Source organism: Stegostoma tigrinum, chromosome 4 (assembly GCF_030684315.1).
Source record: "Stegostoma tigrinum isolate sSteTig4 chromosome 4, sSteTig4.hap1, whole genome shotgun sequence".
NCBI classification, from domain to species: domain Eukaryota; kingdom Metazoa; phylum Chordata; class Chondrichthyes; order Orectolobiformes; family Stegostomatidae; genus Stegostoma; species Stegostoma tigrinum.
Window position 1 is genome coordinate 9,207,449 of NC_081357.1, and position 16,234 is coordinate 9,223,682.

Genomic DNA, 16,234 nt, shown 5'->3' on the forward strand with positions numbered 1-16,234 from the left:
ACATTGTTGCAATAGTCAGGAATATCAGATCATTCCAGTCGGTAAACACCGAGCAGAGCATCAATCAGAGAATCAACCAAAACAGGCAACAAAACAAAAATATCAGAAAAAGTGCATACTTACTTCAGGAGGAACCTGAGGGAGGAAAAGACGGGAAGAGATCGTTAGGTCTATTAAACGTTATAAAGTGGAGGCCTTCTCCCCTCTGATAACTAAAACCGAAGCACCCAGAGAGGCTGCCTCACTCTGTAATCTGTTAAAAGAAATGTAAAAAATGGGATAAGCTGCCTCTCACCCTCAAGCTGTTATAAAGGAGTGGTTAAATGAAATGAAAACCTTTCACTCACTCTATAATCAGCAAGTTATTTATCTAACTCTAACAGTGAACAGGTTACCTGAACCGTTAACAAACTAAAGAATTCCCCCTAAACTACTAACTATTCTCGAATAAAACAAAATTCTAGTTTTACACTGTTCCAATAAATACAAATCCCACTTATGTAAACTATCCTAGATAACAAAGTGTGGGGCTGGATGAACACAGCAGGCCAAGCAGCATCTCAGGAGCACAAAGGTTGACGTTTCGGGCCGAGACCCTGCATCAGAGAGGCTCCACACTTTGTTATCTTGGATTCTCCAGCATCTGCAGTTCCCATTATCTCTGATCTGTGTAAACTATCCTCACTGACTGTGGTCTGTGGGTCAGGAAGCTGATGATCAGTTGCAGAGGGTAGAGCTAACACCTAGATGTCAGAGTTTTGAGATCAGTCTGGAGGAGATTATGGTGTTGAAAGCAGAGCTGTAGTCAATGAGTAGGAGTCCTTGCTGTTCTGATGTTCCAGGGATGAGTGCAGGGCTTGGGAAATGGCATCCGCTGTGGATCTGTTACATTGGTAGGAAAAATGCAGGAGATTGAAGCTGGCTGGGAGGCTAGAATTGATGTGGACCATGCCAGCATCTAAAAGCACATCATGCGTATCGAGCTCAGAGCCACTGGGCATGATGGACATGCTGAATTTCCTGAGCCTCCTGGGCAAGTAGAGGCATCGTTGTGCTTTCTTGACTCTTGTGTCAACGTGGACAGGACCAGGACAGTTTGTTGATCATCATCACTCCCAGAAACCAGGCGCTCTCAACCATCTCCACCTCAGACCCAATGATGCAGACAGGGATGTGCCCTCCACTCTGCTTCCTGAAGTCAATGACCGGCTCCTTCAGTTTGCTGATGTTAGGGGTCAGACTGTTGTTTTAACACCATGCCCACTAAACGCTCAATGTCTTTCCTATATTCTGTCTCCTCATTGTTTGAGATCTGACCTGCACCAGAGATACCATCGGCAAACTTGTAAATGTCGATGCTGTAAGAGCAGCTGAACCCAGGAGCGAGGTAACACATGCAATAACTTCCCGGGTTTCAAGCAGCACCATGCCAGGCTGATGGTGTGTAGAGGAGTTATTCTTTAACTGTACAACTGCAATCTGTAAAATTATCCATTCAGCAAACCTGTTTGAGCTTTGAAAGCAAATGGAGCTTGTGTAACTTACCAAACCATCATAAGGTCAGAACTGGTGAAGTTCGCCTGATGATTGGGCAATGTTCAGCAACATTGTCAACTCTTCAGACACTGAAGCAGTCCGTGTTCACATCCAACAAGATCTGGACAATATCCAGGTTTGGGCTGACAAGTGGCAAGTGACATTCGCACCACACACAAATGCCAGGCTGTGACCATCACCAATAAGAGACAATCTAACCACTGTCCCTTGACATTCAATGGTGTTACCATCACTGAATCCCCCACTATCAACATCCTGGGATTGTCATTGACCAGAAACTCAATTGGACTCACCACAGAAACACAGCAACTACAAGAGCAGGTCAGAAGCTGGGAATCCTACAGCACATAACTCGCTTCCTGGCTCCCCAAAGCCTGTCCACCATCTCCAAGGCACAAGTCAGGAGTGTGATGGAATACTCCCCACTTGCCTGGATGAGTGCAGCCCCAACAACACTCAAGAAACTTGTCACCATCCAGGACAAAACAGATGGTTGTTCGGCACTACATCCACAGACATTCACTCCCTCCACCACCGACACTCAGTCACAGCAGTGTGTACTATCTACAAGATGTGCTGCAGAAATTCACCAAAGATCCTCAGGCAGCACCTTCCAAACCCACAACCACTTCCATCCAGAAGGACAAGGGCAGCAGATAGATGGGAACACCACCCCCTCCAATTTCCCTCCCAAGCCACTCACCATCCTGACTTGGAAATATATCGCTGTTCCTTCACTGTCACTGGGACAAAATCCTGGAATTTCCTCCCTAAGGGCATTGTGGGTCAACCCACAGCAGGAAGACTGCAGCAGTTCAAGAAGACAGCTCACTGCCACCTTCTCGAGGGGTAACTAGGGATGGGCAAGAAATGCTGGCCAGCCAGTGACGCCCAAATCCCACAAATGAATAAATTTGAAAAAACTATTATGTCTTCTACTATGATGACTGATGCAATGTGCCTACTCAACTCCTGTCAGTCGGGTTCCCCATTATTATTTTCCTAACACTATTCTCTAAGGGGCCTATATTCACTCCACATTCTCTCTTCCATTTTATAAATGCAAAGAATCTCTTATTGTCCATATTGACACTAATTGTAAGCTTACCCTCAATGTTTACGCCCTCCCTCTTTATAATATTTTCATCTCCTTTCATTGGTTTTTAAAACTTGTCCAATCCTCTGGTTTACCTTTAAACCTTGCTGCATTATATATTTTTCCTTTCAATTTAATGCTATCCTTAAATTCCCTGGATATCCCCCTCCTAAAATCCATCTTTCTCACTGGGGTACATCTTTGCTGTGAGTCTTTGAAATGATGCCGTGGCTTCAAGAGGTTATTTTGTCCTTTTTCCTTTAAAGTGAGGTTGAACAAGAGGCATGGAGCTGTCAGTAAGAAAGTAAATACCAATAGCCCTTGGGTTTTTTTTTAGCTGGAACAGTAGATGCAGCCTGGCTGGGTGTGGCCAGCTGTCACGGATTAAGCTTTCTAGTTGTTTTTAGTTTATAGGCTTAGCCTTAAGCAGTTGCTGTTGTGGGCTTGAAGAAGTAGAAGCTATTTTTAGCTAGAAGTTGGAGTTTCTCTCTGCTGCTGGGTTACCTTGAGAGAAACCTATTTTTTCGAATTTTCCTTTTAGCTGAGAGCTTTATGGGATGTTACTATACTGAAACAGTTCATTAGCAATTGTCACTTTGTCTATTATTCTGTTAAATTTTCCAATAGAGTTTAGTTATTCTAAATTCCTCTCTCTTTCATTGTATATTAAATTCAGTGGTTAAATAAATTACATTTCGCTTAATGTTAAGTAGCTTGACCAGTTGCATCCAGAATATGGCATTTCACACTTGCCTTCAAAATAAGAAAAAGCTGGGGGACCAGGCTACCTCCTTAAAATATTGTGAGGCAGCCTGATTTGGCCTGTAACACCACCATTTTCTTAACCATCTGCTGTTGTCCCTTAACCCTCTCTGTTGTTAAATCTCTTTCCCAGCCCTGCTGACCCTTCCCTCATTCCTAAGTAAGACAAGGGCAGCCAGATACAGAGATGAACCAGGTATCTCACGAGGATTGGTGTTTAGAGAGAAACAAGAGTTTGTAGAGGAAGCTTTTCACCAGACTTTTTGCCACAGCTAGATCAGGGATTAATGAGCACCGAGCAAACAACACACAGGGATACAATGTTTTGGCCAAGAATCCACAGTGACATTGAGAACACAACATGGGGCGTGCATGATTCACCAAACACATCTATAGAAGCCTGAACACACGTACCAGCAGGTTCAGGGACAGCTTCTTCCTGGCCGTTATCAGACTGATGAACAGGTTCTCTATCCTCAAACAGCGCTGATCTTGCTAATGTTGATCATGCCTAGTGCATGCCCTGTGCTATGTAACCTGAATGCCTCTGTCTAAGTCTTTTTTACATAAAATATTCACAGAACCCCTACAGAGTGGAAACAGGCCCTTCGGCCCAACATGCCCACAGTGACCCTCAGAGCATTCTACCTAGACCCATCCCCCTCTAACCCCGCTAGCCTACCCATCTCTGAACACTATGAGGCAATTTAGCATGGCTAATCCACCCTAGCCTGCACATCTTTGGACTGTGGGAGGAAACCGGGGCACCCGGAGGAAGCCCACACAGACACGGGGAGTATGTTTTGTTGGTCTGCATGTCCTTGCTTGCTCTGATCTGCCTGTACTGCTCGTAAACAAAGCTTTTCACTGTATTTCGGTACATGTGATAATAAATCAATCAATCAACTTCTCCAGTCCGAAGAAATTTCATCATCAGGCTCTTAGTCTAAAATTAGAACAGTTTTCTTTATATAACCAGAAGTGCTGTCTCACAAAACTGAAACCTCTTTCCCCCATCACTGCGAACATTATTTTTTGTTTTTAACTATTAAACCTCACCAGTAATTGCCCGCATAGCCAATTAAATACTTCCATAGAAAGCCCATTATGGGTAATTCAAACCAGGAAAGAGGGTGGGGGGAGGAGGCAGGGTGCAGGGAGAGGGGAAAGGGACGAAATCCAAATGGAGTTGGAGAGGGAAATAAAACATTGTATTCCACGCGGTGCACACCCCTCTCTCTCTCAAGGCATGGAGAGCATTGATGGACGCAGTGTGCGCCTTCTCCAATGTCACCCCAGCAAGAAGGTAATCGTGGGAGAAGGGCTGGCAGTTTACAGAGATGTTCCACTCCACAGCCCGCTGCCTGGATCTGTTTATAGCCAGCCTGGCCAGGCCCAGGAGCAGACCCACTCCGACCTGCCCACTCCCCCCTCTGCTCTGGGTGCCCAAAGATCAGGAACGTGGGCCTGAAGTGCAACCAAAAACACAGCAAAAGATTTTTTTCAAATCACTGGAAGGGGTTTACAAATTTCCACAACCAATGTAGATATGGTCCAACAGACCACACGGTGACACTAAACAAACAGCTGCCTGGGAGTCCATGAACCTCCAGGATCAGGTGGGGTAGGGGAGCAAAGTAGATATGAGGAATGTTGGAACAGCTATGGTGCTATTTGGGGCGGTCTGGTGACTCAGTGGTTCGCACTGCAGCCTCACAGCGCCAGGGGCCCAGGTTCGATTCCTGCCTCGGGCGACTGTCTGTGTGGAGTTTGCACATTTTCCCTGTGTCTGTGTGGGTTTCCTCCGGGTGCTCCGGTTTCCTCCCACAGTCCAAAGATGTGCAGGTTAGGTGGATTGGCCATGGGAAATTGCCCGTAGTGTTCAGGAGTATGTGGGTTATAGGGGAATGGGTCTGGGTGGGATGCTTCAAGGGATGGTGTGGATTTGTTGGGCCGAAGGGCCTGTTTCCACACTGTAGGGAATCTAATCTAATCTAATAGCGGTGCAGGTTCTAGAGGCCAAATGGCCTGCCAGCCTTCCTATTCCTTACGGTCACTCACCGGGCCATCTCCTGCCCACACTCTCAGAGACACGGTAGATACAATCCAGTCCAAAGAGGGAAAGCGAAGAGAGTACGCGACTGGAATCACGCACAGTCACATGGATCAGAGTCATATATCCAAAGTAAGGTAGCTGTTCACCTGCAGAGCTGACCAAAGTGGACAGTGGGCCTTCATCCCACAAAACCACCACAACAAAGGCATTAACACTGAGAATAGAAGTCAAATCCGGGAATGATACAGCTCCCTAACCGAGCGTAGAAAACACACAGAGATAAGCTCTGATATAAAGGTGAGAAAATCCCTCAGGATAGCAGCCAACAGACCCTTCGGCCCAACTCGCCCATGCCGAGCCGGTTTCCTAAACTGAACGGGGCCCACCTGCCTGCTCTGGGCCAATATTCCTCTGTGAGATGCCGCTTACCTTGAAGAGGTGGCAGGCAATGAAAAACCAAGGGCTTTTATTTCGTTGCCTGCTCCGTTGTTTCTGTAGGAGGCAGACGATGAAGGTGCAACGGTTTGTCTCCCTGTCCATATCATTCTGGGTCAGAGTCACACAGTACTGGGGATTCGTACAAAACATACCTGCACAAAGACATGGGCAATTCAGAACACAAAACAATCCAAACTTGTTTCAGATGAGACGATAGAGGAAGGTTCAACCCCTCAGGTGGATGCAAAAGACTCTTTGGGGCTATTTTGGCGAAATCTTCACTCAAAAGGTCATAAAGTTTCAAACTCTCCTCTGCAAACCTAAATTAGTAGGAGGTTGATAGCGTATTTTAAAACTAGGAAGGATAGATATTTCAGATAATGGGAACTGCAGATGCTGGAGAATCCAAGATAATAAAATGTGAGGCTGGATGAACACAGCAGGCCAAGCAGCATCTCAGGAGCACAAAAGCTGACGTTTCGGGCCTAGACCCTTCATCAGAGAGCTCTGATGAAGGGTCTAGGCCTGAAACGTCAGCTTTTGTGCTCCTGAGATGCTGCTTGGCCTGCTGTGTTCATCCAGCCTCACATTTTATTATCAAGGATAGATATTTGTTGGTCAATATTAGAGGCAGGTGTATGGCATTCAATCACAGACAGCAGTGATCTCTGAAGAGATTGGGAAAATGGACTCATGGAGCTGAATGTCTCCTAACTGTTCCTAAGTTCCTAAAAACATGGACATTCTTCCAGGATAAAATTACAGCTCGTGCACTGTCATTCAAACAGATTAACTGGCCACTGTCGCATTGTGGGAATTCCAGGATTTTGTCCCAGGGGCAGTGAAGGAACAGCGATATATTTCCCAGTCAGGATGGTGAGTGACTTGGAGAGGAACCTGCAGGGGGTGGTGTTCCCATGTATCTGCTGCCCTTGTCCTTCTGGATGGAAGTGGTCGTGGGTTTGGAAGGTGCTGCCTGAGGATCTTTGGTGAATTTCTGCAGTGCATCTTGTAGATAGTACACTCTGCTGTGACTGAGCATTAGTGGTGGAGGGAGAGGGATGTTTGTGGATGTGGTGTCAATCAAGCGGCTGCTTTGTCCTGGATGGTGAAGCTTTCTGAGTGTTGTTGGGGCTGCATCCATCCAGGCAAGTGGGGAGTATTCTATCACACTCCTGACTTGTGCCTTGTAGATGGTGGACAGGCTTTAGAGAGTTAGGAGGGAGTTACTCGCTGCAGTATTCCCAACCTCTGACCTGCTGTTGTAGTCAGTGTGTTTTTGTGGTGAGTGCAGTTGAGTTTCTGGTCAATGATAACCCCCAGGATGTTGACAGTGGGCGGATTCAGTGTTAGTAACTTCTGTTCTTAATGTCGTAGGGACCAAGGTGATTACACTTCAAAGGTCTGTAATTCTGAAAGCTCAGTGCTCTGAGGAAGAGTCATAAAAGACTCAAAATGTTAGGTCTGTCTCTCCTCTGTCTCCACAGACAATACCAGACCTGCTGAGTTTCTCCAGTATTCCCTGTTTTTGTTTCAGATTTCCAGCATCTGCAGCATTTAGCCGTTAGTCAAAAAGGTATGTTAGCTCCCAGTGGCTTGGCACTGTACAGAAGAAGGCAGCTCAGTGGATTGATGCCACGCTCATCCATCAGCCCCCGTGGTCAGGATTAATCACTACACCTTTTGGTGAAGATTGGAGGAAAAAACAGAGTTAACGCTTCGGGTCCAGTGACCCTTCCTTCTCCACAGACGCTGCCAGACCTGCTGAGCTTTTCCAGCAAATCTGTTTTCGTTGCGGGGGGCACCCGCAGTTTTTTTGGTTTTTAACCACTACATCAACTGGTCCTCGGAAGGGAGATGGTGAGGGAGTTGTTCTCGGTGAGTGTTCTTGTGGAGGGTAACACGTTGTGATAACTAGCCCTCTCTGTGCCGCCAGGATTCGATAAATTTATGATATTTGAAATTGATTTCCAGGTTTTTGACCGACAAAGGTAGTAATGATTGGGAACAGCTAGGAAAGTGGAGTTAAAGCAACAAACGGGTTTACCATCATTGTAAGGAAGAGAACAAAAACAGAAGGTTCTGGAAAAGCTCAGCAGGACTGGCAGCGTTGGTGAAGACAATAAAACAGAGTTAAGGTTTCAAGTGAGGCGACACTTCCTCAGAACTGTTACAACGAAGGGGTTTGATCAGCAGAATCGCCTAGTCCTGCTCACTTCATATAACTTTCATCTCTGGCAGGATGGGGAATAGGGATTGGGGGGAGGAGGGGATTGGGGAATAGGGATTGGGGGGAGGAGGGAATTGGGGAATAGGGATTGGGGGGAGGAGGGGATTGGGAATAGGGATTGGGGGAGGAGGGGATTGGGGAATAGGGATTGGGGGGAGGAGGGGATTGGGAATAGGGATTGGGGGAGGAGGGGATTGGGGAATAGGGATTGGGGGGAGGAGGGGATGGGGAATAGGGATTGGGGGGAGGAGGGGATTGGGGAATAGGGATTGGGGGATTGGGGAATAGGGATTGGGGGAGGAGGGGATGGGGAATAGGGTTTGGGGAAGGAGGGGATTGGGGAATAGGGATTGGGGGGAGGAGGGGATGGGGAATAGGGATTGGGGGGAGGAGGGGATTGGGGAATAGGGATGGGGGGAGGAGGGGATTGGGAATAGGGATTGGGGGGAGGAGGGGATTGGGGAATAGGGATTGGGGGGAGGAGGGGATGGGGAATAGGGATTGGGGGGAGGAGGGGATTGGGGAATAGGGATTGGGGGAGGAGGGGATTGGGGAATAGGGATTGGGGGGAGGAGGGGATTGGGAATAGGGATTGGGGGGAGGAGGGGATTGGGGAATAGGGATTGGGGGGAGGAGGGGTTTGGGGAATAGCGGTTGGGGGAGGAGGGGATTGGGGAATAGGGATTGGGGGAGGAGGGGATTCGGGAATAGGGATTGGGGTAGGAGGGGATTGGGGAATAGGGGTTAGTGGAGGACAGGTTTGGGGAATAGGGGTTAGTGGAGGACAGGTTTGGGGAATAGGGGTTGGTGGGAGGAAGGGATGGGGAATAGGCATCGGGGAGAGGAGGGGATGGGGAATAGGGATTGGGGGGAGGAGGGGACTGGGGAATAGGGATTGGGGGGAGGAGGGGATGGGGAATAGGGATTGGGGGGAGGAGGGGATTGGGGAATAGGGGTTAGTTGAGGACAGGATTGGGGAATAGGGATGGGGGAGGAGGGGATTGGTGAATAGGGATTTCAGAATAGGATTTGGGGGAATAGGGGTTGGTTAGAGGAGGGATTGCCCCTCAGGTCCCTTTTAAATCTTCCCCCTTTCACCTTAAACCTATGCCCTCTACTTTTGGAATCCCCTACCATGGGAAAGCAACATTAACTATTCACAATCTCCATACCTGTCATGATTTTACAAATCTCAATAAGGCCACCCCACTGCCTCCAACGCTCCAGGGAAAATAAACCCAGCCCATTCAGCCTCTCCCTATCGGTCAAACTCTCTAATCCTGACAACATCCAAGCACCTAGGGTGTAGGTGGGGGGTTACATATTATCGATAGAAGATTAGCCGGCCAGCAGAAAACAGAGGCTATGCATAAATGGATCTTTGAGTGAATGCAATGGATCAGCATCTATGCTGTGACTGCAATATTTCACAATTTACATCAATGACTGAGATAAGGAGGGTGAAGGCACTGGGGATATATTCACAAACATTGTGAAATACATTGTGAAGAAGACATAAGGAGGTTACTATTGAAAATAGAAAGCACGGGACGAACTCAGCAAGTCTGGCAGCATCTGTGGAGAGCGGAACTGTTAATGATTCCAAAGCAAACTGAGTGAATGCACTTACTTTTATTCTCTCTACTCCCTCCTGCAGTTTGACCATTGAGCCAGGTCCCATAATGAATAGACATGGCCCATTGCTGCTGTTTGGAGCCTTTCAGAAAGTCTGGGGTTAAATTGCAAATCACCAGCTGGACAAATTGTGCCTTAAAATCCTGTATCGCCATCCTGAGGAGAGAAAGGGAAATGGAATGGGAGGCACGTTGAAAGTTCAAACAGGATTTCAGATCAGGAGGGAAAGGAACCTGTGCTGGTTCTGATGGAACTGTCTGGTTAACAGTTTCTCTTCCTGCTATCCCATTCCCACAGCATTCTGGGCTAAACACTCATCTAGGGATCTGCTCATGGAAGCTCCCAGTCAGGGAGTGCCGTGATTGTTATAATCTCAATTTTATCTTCAAATCCATCCATGCCCTCGCCCCACTGCTATCTCTATATAAATCTCCCAGACCCCCTCCTCCTCCAAACACACTGATGTGTCAGCTCTCTCTGAATCCTGGCCTCTTGGCTCAGTTTAATCACTTCCCTGTTGGTGACCTTGTCTTCAGTTTAGTCCTCAAGCTCCATCTCCCTAAACTCCTGGACCCTTTTTACCTCGTTTTCCTCTCTGGAAAGTTTTCATTACAAACCACTTCCTGTCCTCATATTTCAGCCATCCTCAATGTCAAATATAAAAATCCACAACATTTGTTTTAGAGTTTGGATTTAGAACTCGTGGTATGTGATCTTTGGTCTCTGTATGAGAAGATTAGATTAGATTAGATTCCCTACAGTGTGGAATCAGGCCCTTCGGCCCAACAAGTCCACACCGCCCCTTGAAGCATCCTACCCAGACCCATCCCCCTATAACCCAAACACCCCTGAACACTACAGGCAATTTAGCATGGCCGATCCACCTAGCCTGCACATCTCTGGACTGTGGGAGGAAACTGGAGCACCCAGAGGAAATCCACGCAGACACAGGGAGAATGTGCAAACTCCGCACAGACAGTTACCCGAGGCTGGAATCGAACCCGGGTCCCTGGCGCTGTGAGGCTACAGTGCTAACCACTGAGCCACCGAGCCACCCTAATGAGACATGATGATTAATTCATCAAAGCCACAATTTGTATTTAAAACCTATCTGAGGATGAGAGAGCTCCTGAAATATTTTCTTTGTATTGTGAGTTTTATGTTTAGAAAAGTAAACCTTGAAAAACATTAGATTGCTTTTGGTTAGAAGAATCTGGAATTGATTTTTGTTTTGCTGACAGAAAAAGCAATAGTTTGGAAAGCTTTTTGGGTCAGTTAATAGAAGTCCTGATTTATGTGAGTTGTTGTTAAATAAGAAACAGTTTCTCCTCAGTAAAAAGGAGTTGGTTCAAAACAATTGGAACCGGTAAAACTAATACAGTCACAATGGGCCGAATGGTCTCTTTCTGCACCATACAAATTCTATGATTCCGTGAGCTAGGAGATAGATTACTTCATTGAAAGAGTTTTGATTTGAAATTCCAGATTTAGAAGTGTTTAGTTTGAGTACAGAAGGGTTTTTGAAAATGAGCAAATGTAAACTAGTTTATGTGAAAATGGTTATCAAACTCTCAAGAGCTGGAAATAACCAAAGTAGTTAAGTCAAACCTAGATAACAAAGTGTGAAGCTGGATGAACACAGCAGGCCAAGCAGCATCTCAGGAGCACAAAAGCTGACGTTAAGGGCCTAGACCCTTCATCAGAGACATGCTGCTTGGCCTGCTGTGTTCATCCAGCTCCACACTTTGTTATCTTGGATTCTCCAGCATCTGCAGTTTCCATTATCTCTGAAGTCAAACCAATAGATGTGATAGAGAAGGAATCTGTTTAGAGTACTGTAAAGTGTCTATGCTGGAAATCAATGATATTATATTTTACCCGTGTATTTTGAAAACTCTCCAATTTCTAAATATGTGCACAGTTCAGTTTTTTCCTATTGTAATCATCATTGCTTTTATGTAATAATTTTTTTCTGTTTTCATTTTAAAGCCAAAACTGCAGAGTAGAGTGCTTGTGTTTCAGTGAAAGATTACCCCATAAAATTAAAAAGAAAATCAAACTGGGATTATATTTGGGTCTGAAGGATCAAAATGATCAGCAACACAGAGAATTTTTAGAATTTATTCATGGAATGTGGGCGTCTCTGGCTGAACCAGCATCTATTACCCATCCCTAGTTGCCCTTGAGAAGTTGGGGGTGTGGTGTACGGGGCGGGGAGTGCGGGGTGAGCTGCCTTCCTGAGCTGCTGATGTGTGTTGACTCACAATGCCCTAGGGGAGGGAATTCCAGGACTTTGACCCAGCGACAGTGAAGGAACAGCGATATATTTCCAAGTCAGGATGGTGAGTGGCTTGGGAGGGAAATTGGAGGGGGTGGTGTTCCCTTGTATCTGCTGCCCTTGTCCTTCTAGATGGAAGTGATCGTGGGTTTGGAAGGTGCTGTCTGAGGATCTTTGGTGAATTTCTGCAGTGTGTCTTGTAGATAGTACACACTGCTGTGACTGAGTGTCGGTGGTGGAGAGAGTGGATATTTATGGATGTAGTGCCAATCAAGCGGCTGCTTCGTCCTGGCTGGTGAAGCTTCTTGGGTGTTGTTGGGGCTGCACTCATCCAGGCAAGTGGGGAGTATTCCATCACACTCCTGACGTGTGCCTTGTAGAAGGTGGACAGGCTTTGAGGAGTCAGGAGATGAGTTACTCGCCACAGTATTCCCAGCTTCTGGCCTGTCTTGTAGCTGCTGTGTTTATGTGGTGAGTCCAGTTCAATTTACGGTCAATGGTAACCCCCAGGATGTTGATAGTGGGGGTTTCAGTGATGGTAACACCATTGAATGTCAAGGGATGGTGGTTAGATTGTCTCTTATTGGTGATGGGCAATGTCAATGGTGATGTCCGAGGAGTCACGAATGGTGCTGAACTCTGTGTAATCATCAGTGAACATCCCCACTTCTGACCTTATGATTGAGGGAAGGTAATTGATGAAGCAGCTGAAGATGGTTGGGCCGAGGACACTACCCTGAAGCACTCCTGCAGAGACATCCTGGAGCTGAGATGATTGACCTGCCACAACCATCTTCCTGTGTGTCAGGTATCACTTCGACCACCGGAGAGTTTGTCCCCTGATACCCATTAATTCCGGCTTTTCAAGGGCTCCTTGATGCCACACACGGTTGAATGCAGCCTTGATATCAAGGCCCGTCACTCTCCCCTCAGCTCTGGAATTCAGCTCTTTTGTCCATGTTTGAACCAAGGCTGTAATGAGGTCAGGAGCTGAGTGGTCCTGGCAGAGCCCAAACTGGGCGTCGCTGAGCAAGTTATTGCTGAGCAGGTGCTGTGTGATAGCACTGTTACTGACACCTTCCCTCACTTTACTGATGGTCGAGAGGAGAATGATGGGGAGGTAATTGGCCGGGTTGGATTTGTCCCGCTTTTTATATACGGGACATACCAGGGCAATTTTCCACGTTGTTGGATAGATGGCAATGTTGTCAGTGTACCGGAACAATGAGGTTAGAACCATATGAGAGATGAGAATGTGATCCTTGGATCCGCACACAGGGAGTTAGAGATGAGAGTACGTTCCTGGTATCAGTACGTCAGTGCCCAGTGATCAGATTGTGACTGTGAGATCTCCATGCGGGGAATAAGAGATCAGACTCTGATCCTGGAGATCAGGGAGTTGGGACATCAATAAAACAAAGATGTTGGAGTTCTGGTGGAAGGGAGCAGGGAACAGTGAGTGGTTAGGTGGAGACAAAGGCTAGGGGCAGGGTGAGAGAGAGACAGAGTGAGAGAAAAGGATAGGCAGGCAAAGGGATTGTTGATAGTAAGCTAGGGAAGAGTCTATACGCAGGAAGTGACGTACGAGCGGAAAATGTTTGGGAAGTATTTCTTACCAGAACTCTCCATCCTCCCGATTCAATAGGAGTTGTTTCTTGATGTCAGGATCAATGCGGCTCCACTGCTCAGACCTTGGAATAACACAGGGAAAGATGATTGTCAATTACATTTCTGATTTTCGCACCAGCGAGCCGACATCCCTGCATTGCCGTTTTGCTGCCTGGTTAGAACCAATATGACAACACAAGCTGGATAAATTAACTCCCCGTTCCAACCCCTCGTTCCAGGCTGTGCCTTACAGATTAGTGGTGTTCCATATAAATGAGTTGAGGGATTCCACCATGACCACCAAACTAAGCAGCCAACTCCAGGCACCTCCCGCTCTCTGCAGGAAATAATTTCTCCGTCTGCCCCTCCAGTCCTCTCCCAATCGCCATCTGAAATCCGTTTGGGAAACACACCTTGCTCGCCCATGCCGCCCAAGTCCCTCATTAGTTTGTACATCTCACCTTCTCTGTGATATAAGTAAAACCTTACACTTTCCTCGTGGCTGTGTTATTTTCAAGCCTTGGCAACATTATTGGGACTCTCCTCTGGACGCTCTCTGAAACTATTAAATCCTTCCTGTCGGATGGTGACCAGAACTGTGCACAAAATCCCAGCTGTCGCCTGAACAGACTTTTACTTAGTTCCAAGCTCCTGTTTCTATACTCACTGCCTTATGCAGTGAGGGACAGCATCCCTCGTGATTTTTCTTGCACCTTAAGGACCTGGTGCTGCTGACTTCAGGAACCTGGGAGCATGCACTTCAACGGTTCTCACTTCCTCTACTCGTGTCATGTTTTATGCATTCATTGGAGATTCATTTTCCTGGCAGTGAAACAATTTTGCATTTAGATAGTGCCTTTCACTAAATGCAAAACCTCACACTTCTCCAACCTGAGAACTATTTTCCACACACACTCCCACCCTACCCTGTCCCTGCATTTCCCATGGCCAATCCACCGAGCCTACACACCCCTGGACCCCTACAGGACAATCTCCCATGGCCAGTCCAGCTAACTTGCATGCCTTTGGATTGTGGAAGGGAACTGGAGCAAACTCACGCAAAGACAGGGGGAAAATGTGCAAACGCCACATGGACAGTGGAATCGAACCCAGGTCCCTAGGGCTGCGAGGCAGCAGAGCCACCATGTAGCTTTCAGTAACCTTTCTGACCAGTCTGCTATGAGCAGGAGGTTGGGGGAGAGGGAAGCGTCCTCTGGGGCAGGAGGGCAGTGAGAGGTTTGCGGTTTCCAGCATTTCGAGGGGGGTTCTGCTTTGGATCAGGATCTGGGTCAGCTTAGAGGAAGGTTATGTACGGTGTGATGTCTACGTAAGGCGGTTGCAGCAGTGGACCATGGGAGAAAACAGTGCCCTGGTTAATATTGACTTCTCAACACGCTACAAATAAAAAAGATCAACTGCTCACAGTGGCATCTCAGTTTGTAGGATCTTGCCATGCATGTGCATGGGCTGCTGAGTTTCCTCCGTCACGACATTGACTCCACCTTACATAGTACTCCCTTGGCAGTGAAGTACTTTCAGGCAGTCAGTGGTTGTGAAAGGTGCTATTTAAATGCAAAATTGTTTCACCGCCAGGAGGAAAGTGCATGTTTGTACTCGCTGGGAAATGCTCCCGCATCAAACTGAGTAGGGTTCCATCACGAAGATTCTCCGGGCTTTCAGAAACTCAATCGCACTTCTCATCAAGTAGTCTAAACATTGCCCCAAGCTTCCAGTTGCTGACACATGCATTGCACAATATTGGAACATCAAATGCTGGCTGACTGCAGCATGTGCCTCAGGCAGTAAAATTGGCTTGCATCCTGTAATCCTACCTCAGGGGTCCTGTCTGCAGCACCAGAATAACTGGTTCACTAATGAAACCCTGATTATCAAAAACAAGAGCTGAGGTTTGCACAGGCACAGACATGAGGGGTGGCACGGTGGCTCAGCGGTTAGCACTGCTCCCTCACCGTGCCAGGGTCCCCAATCGGTCTTTACTCTCAGTCCGTGTGGAGTTTACGCACTCCCCCTGTGCCTGTGCAGGTTTCTGTCACGGAGCTCCAGTTTCCTCCCACAGTCCAAAGATGAGCAGGTTATGTGGGCTGGCCGTGCTAAATTACCCCGTAGTGTGCAGGGACAGGTGGATTAGCCACTGGAAATGCAGGGTCTGGGTGGATGCTCTCCGGAGGGTCAGAATGGGTTTGATGGGCTGAATGGTCCGTTCCCACATCGCAGGGATTCTATGAATGTCACACTCAGTACCCAGTCCCACACAGCAGGGCTCACTCCCAGGGATATTTTCACTCCAGGCTCTGTCGCTGCTGGTGAGGGCTGTAATGGATATTGGTGGCCATTTGTTAGGAAACATGTTCAGTGAGGACAATAATGAATATATCTGACTGTAACACTAAGCCAGCTGGGACTGTGAGCAGGATACTTGGAGGTCTCAAGGTGATTGAGACAAGCTGAGTGAGCAGATGCAGGACCATGAGGATAAATGTGAAGCTACGCACCTCACTGTGAGAAACAGGAAGGTAGCATATTATTTAAACGGTTGTATTGGGAAATGTGGAT

At 47.2% G+C, this 16,234-nt stretch overlaps 1 protein-coding gene across 1 annotated transcript in view; it reads right to left on the bottom strand.

The window, feature by feature from the left end:
* LOC125452348 (calpain-1 catalytic subunit-like) overlaps positions 1 to 16,234 on the bottom strand; it is a 95,903-nt gene that overhangs the window by 45,688 nt on the left and 33,981 nt on the right. Inside the window, exons 9-13 of the mRNA XM_059645687.1 lie at positions 13,669 to 13,743; positions 9,770 to 9,930; positions 5,901 to 6,061; positions 1,318 to 1,479; positions 124 to 135 (exon numbers count right to left, since the gene is read on the bottom strand). Coding sequence (XP_059501670.1) covers positions 124 to 135; positions 1,318 to 1,479; positions 5,901 to 6,061; positions 9,770 to 9,930; positions 13,669 to 13,743 — 571 coding nt within the window. The remainder of the gene's footprint in view (positions 1 to 123; positions 136 to 1,317; positions 1,480 to 5,900; positions 6,062 to 9,769; positions 9,931 to 13,668; positions 13,744 to 16,234) is intronic.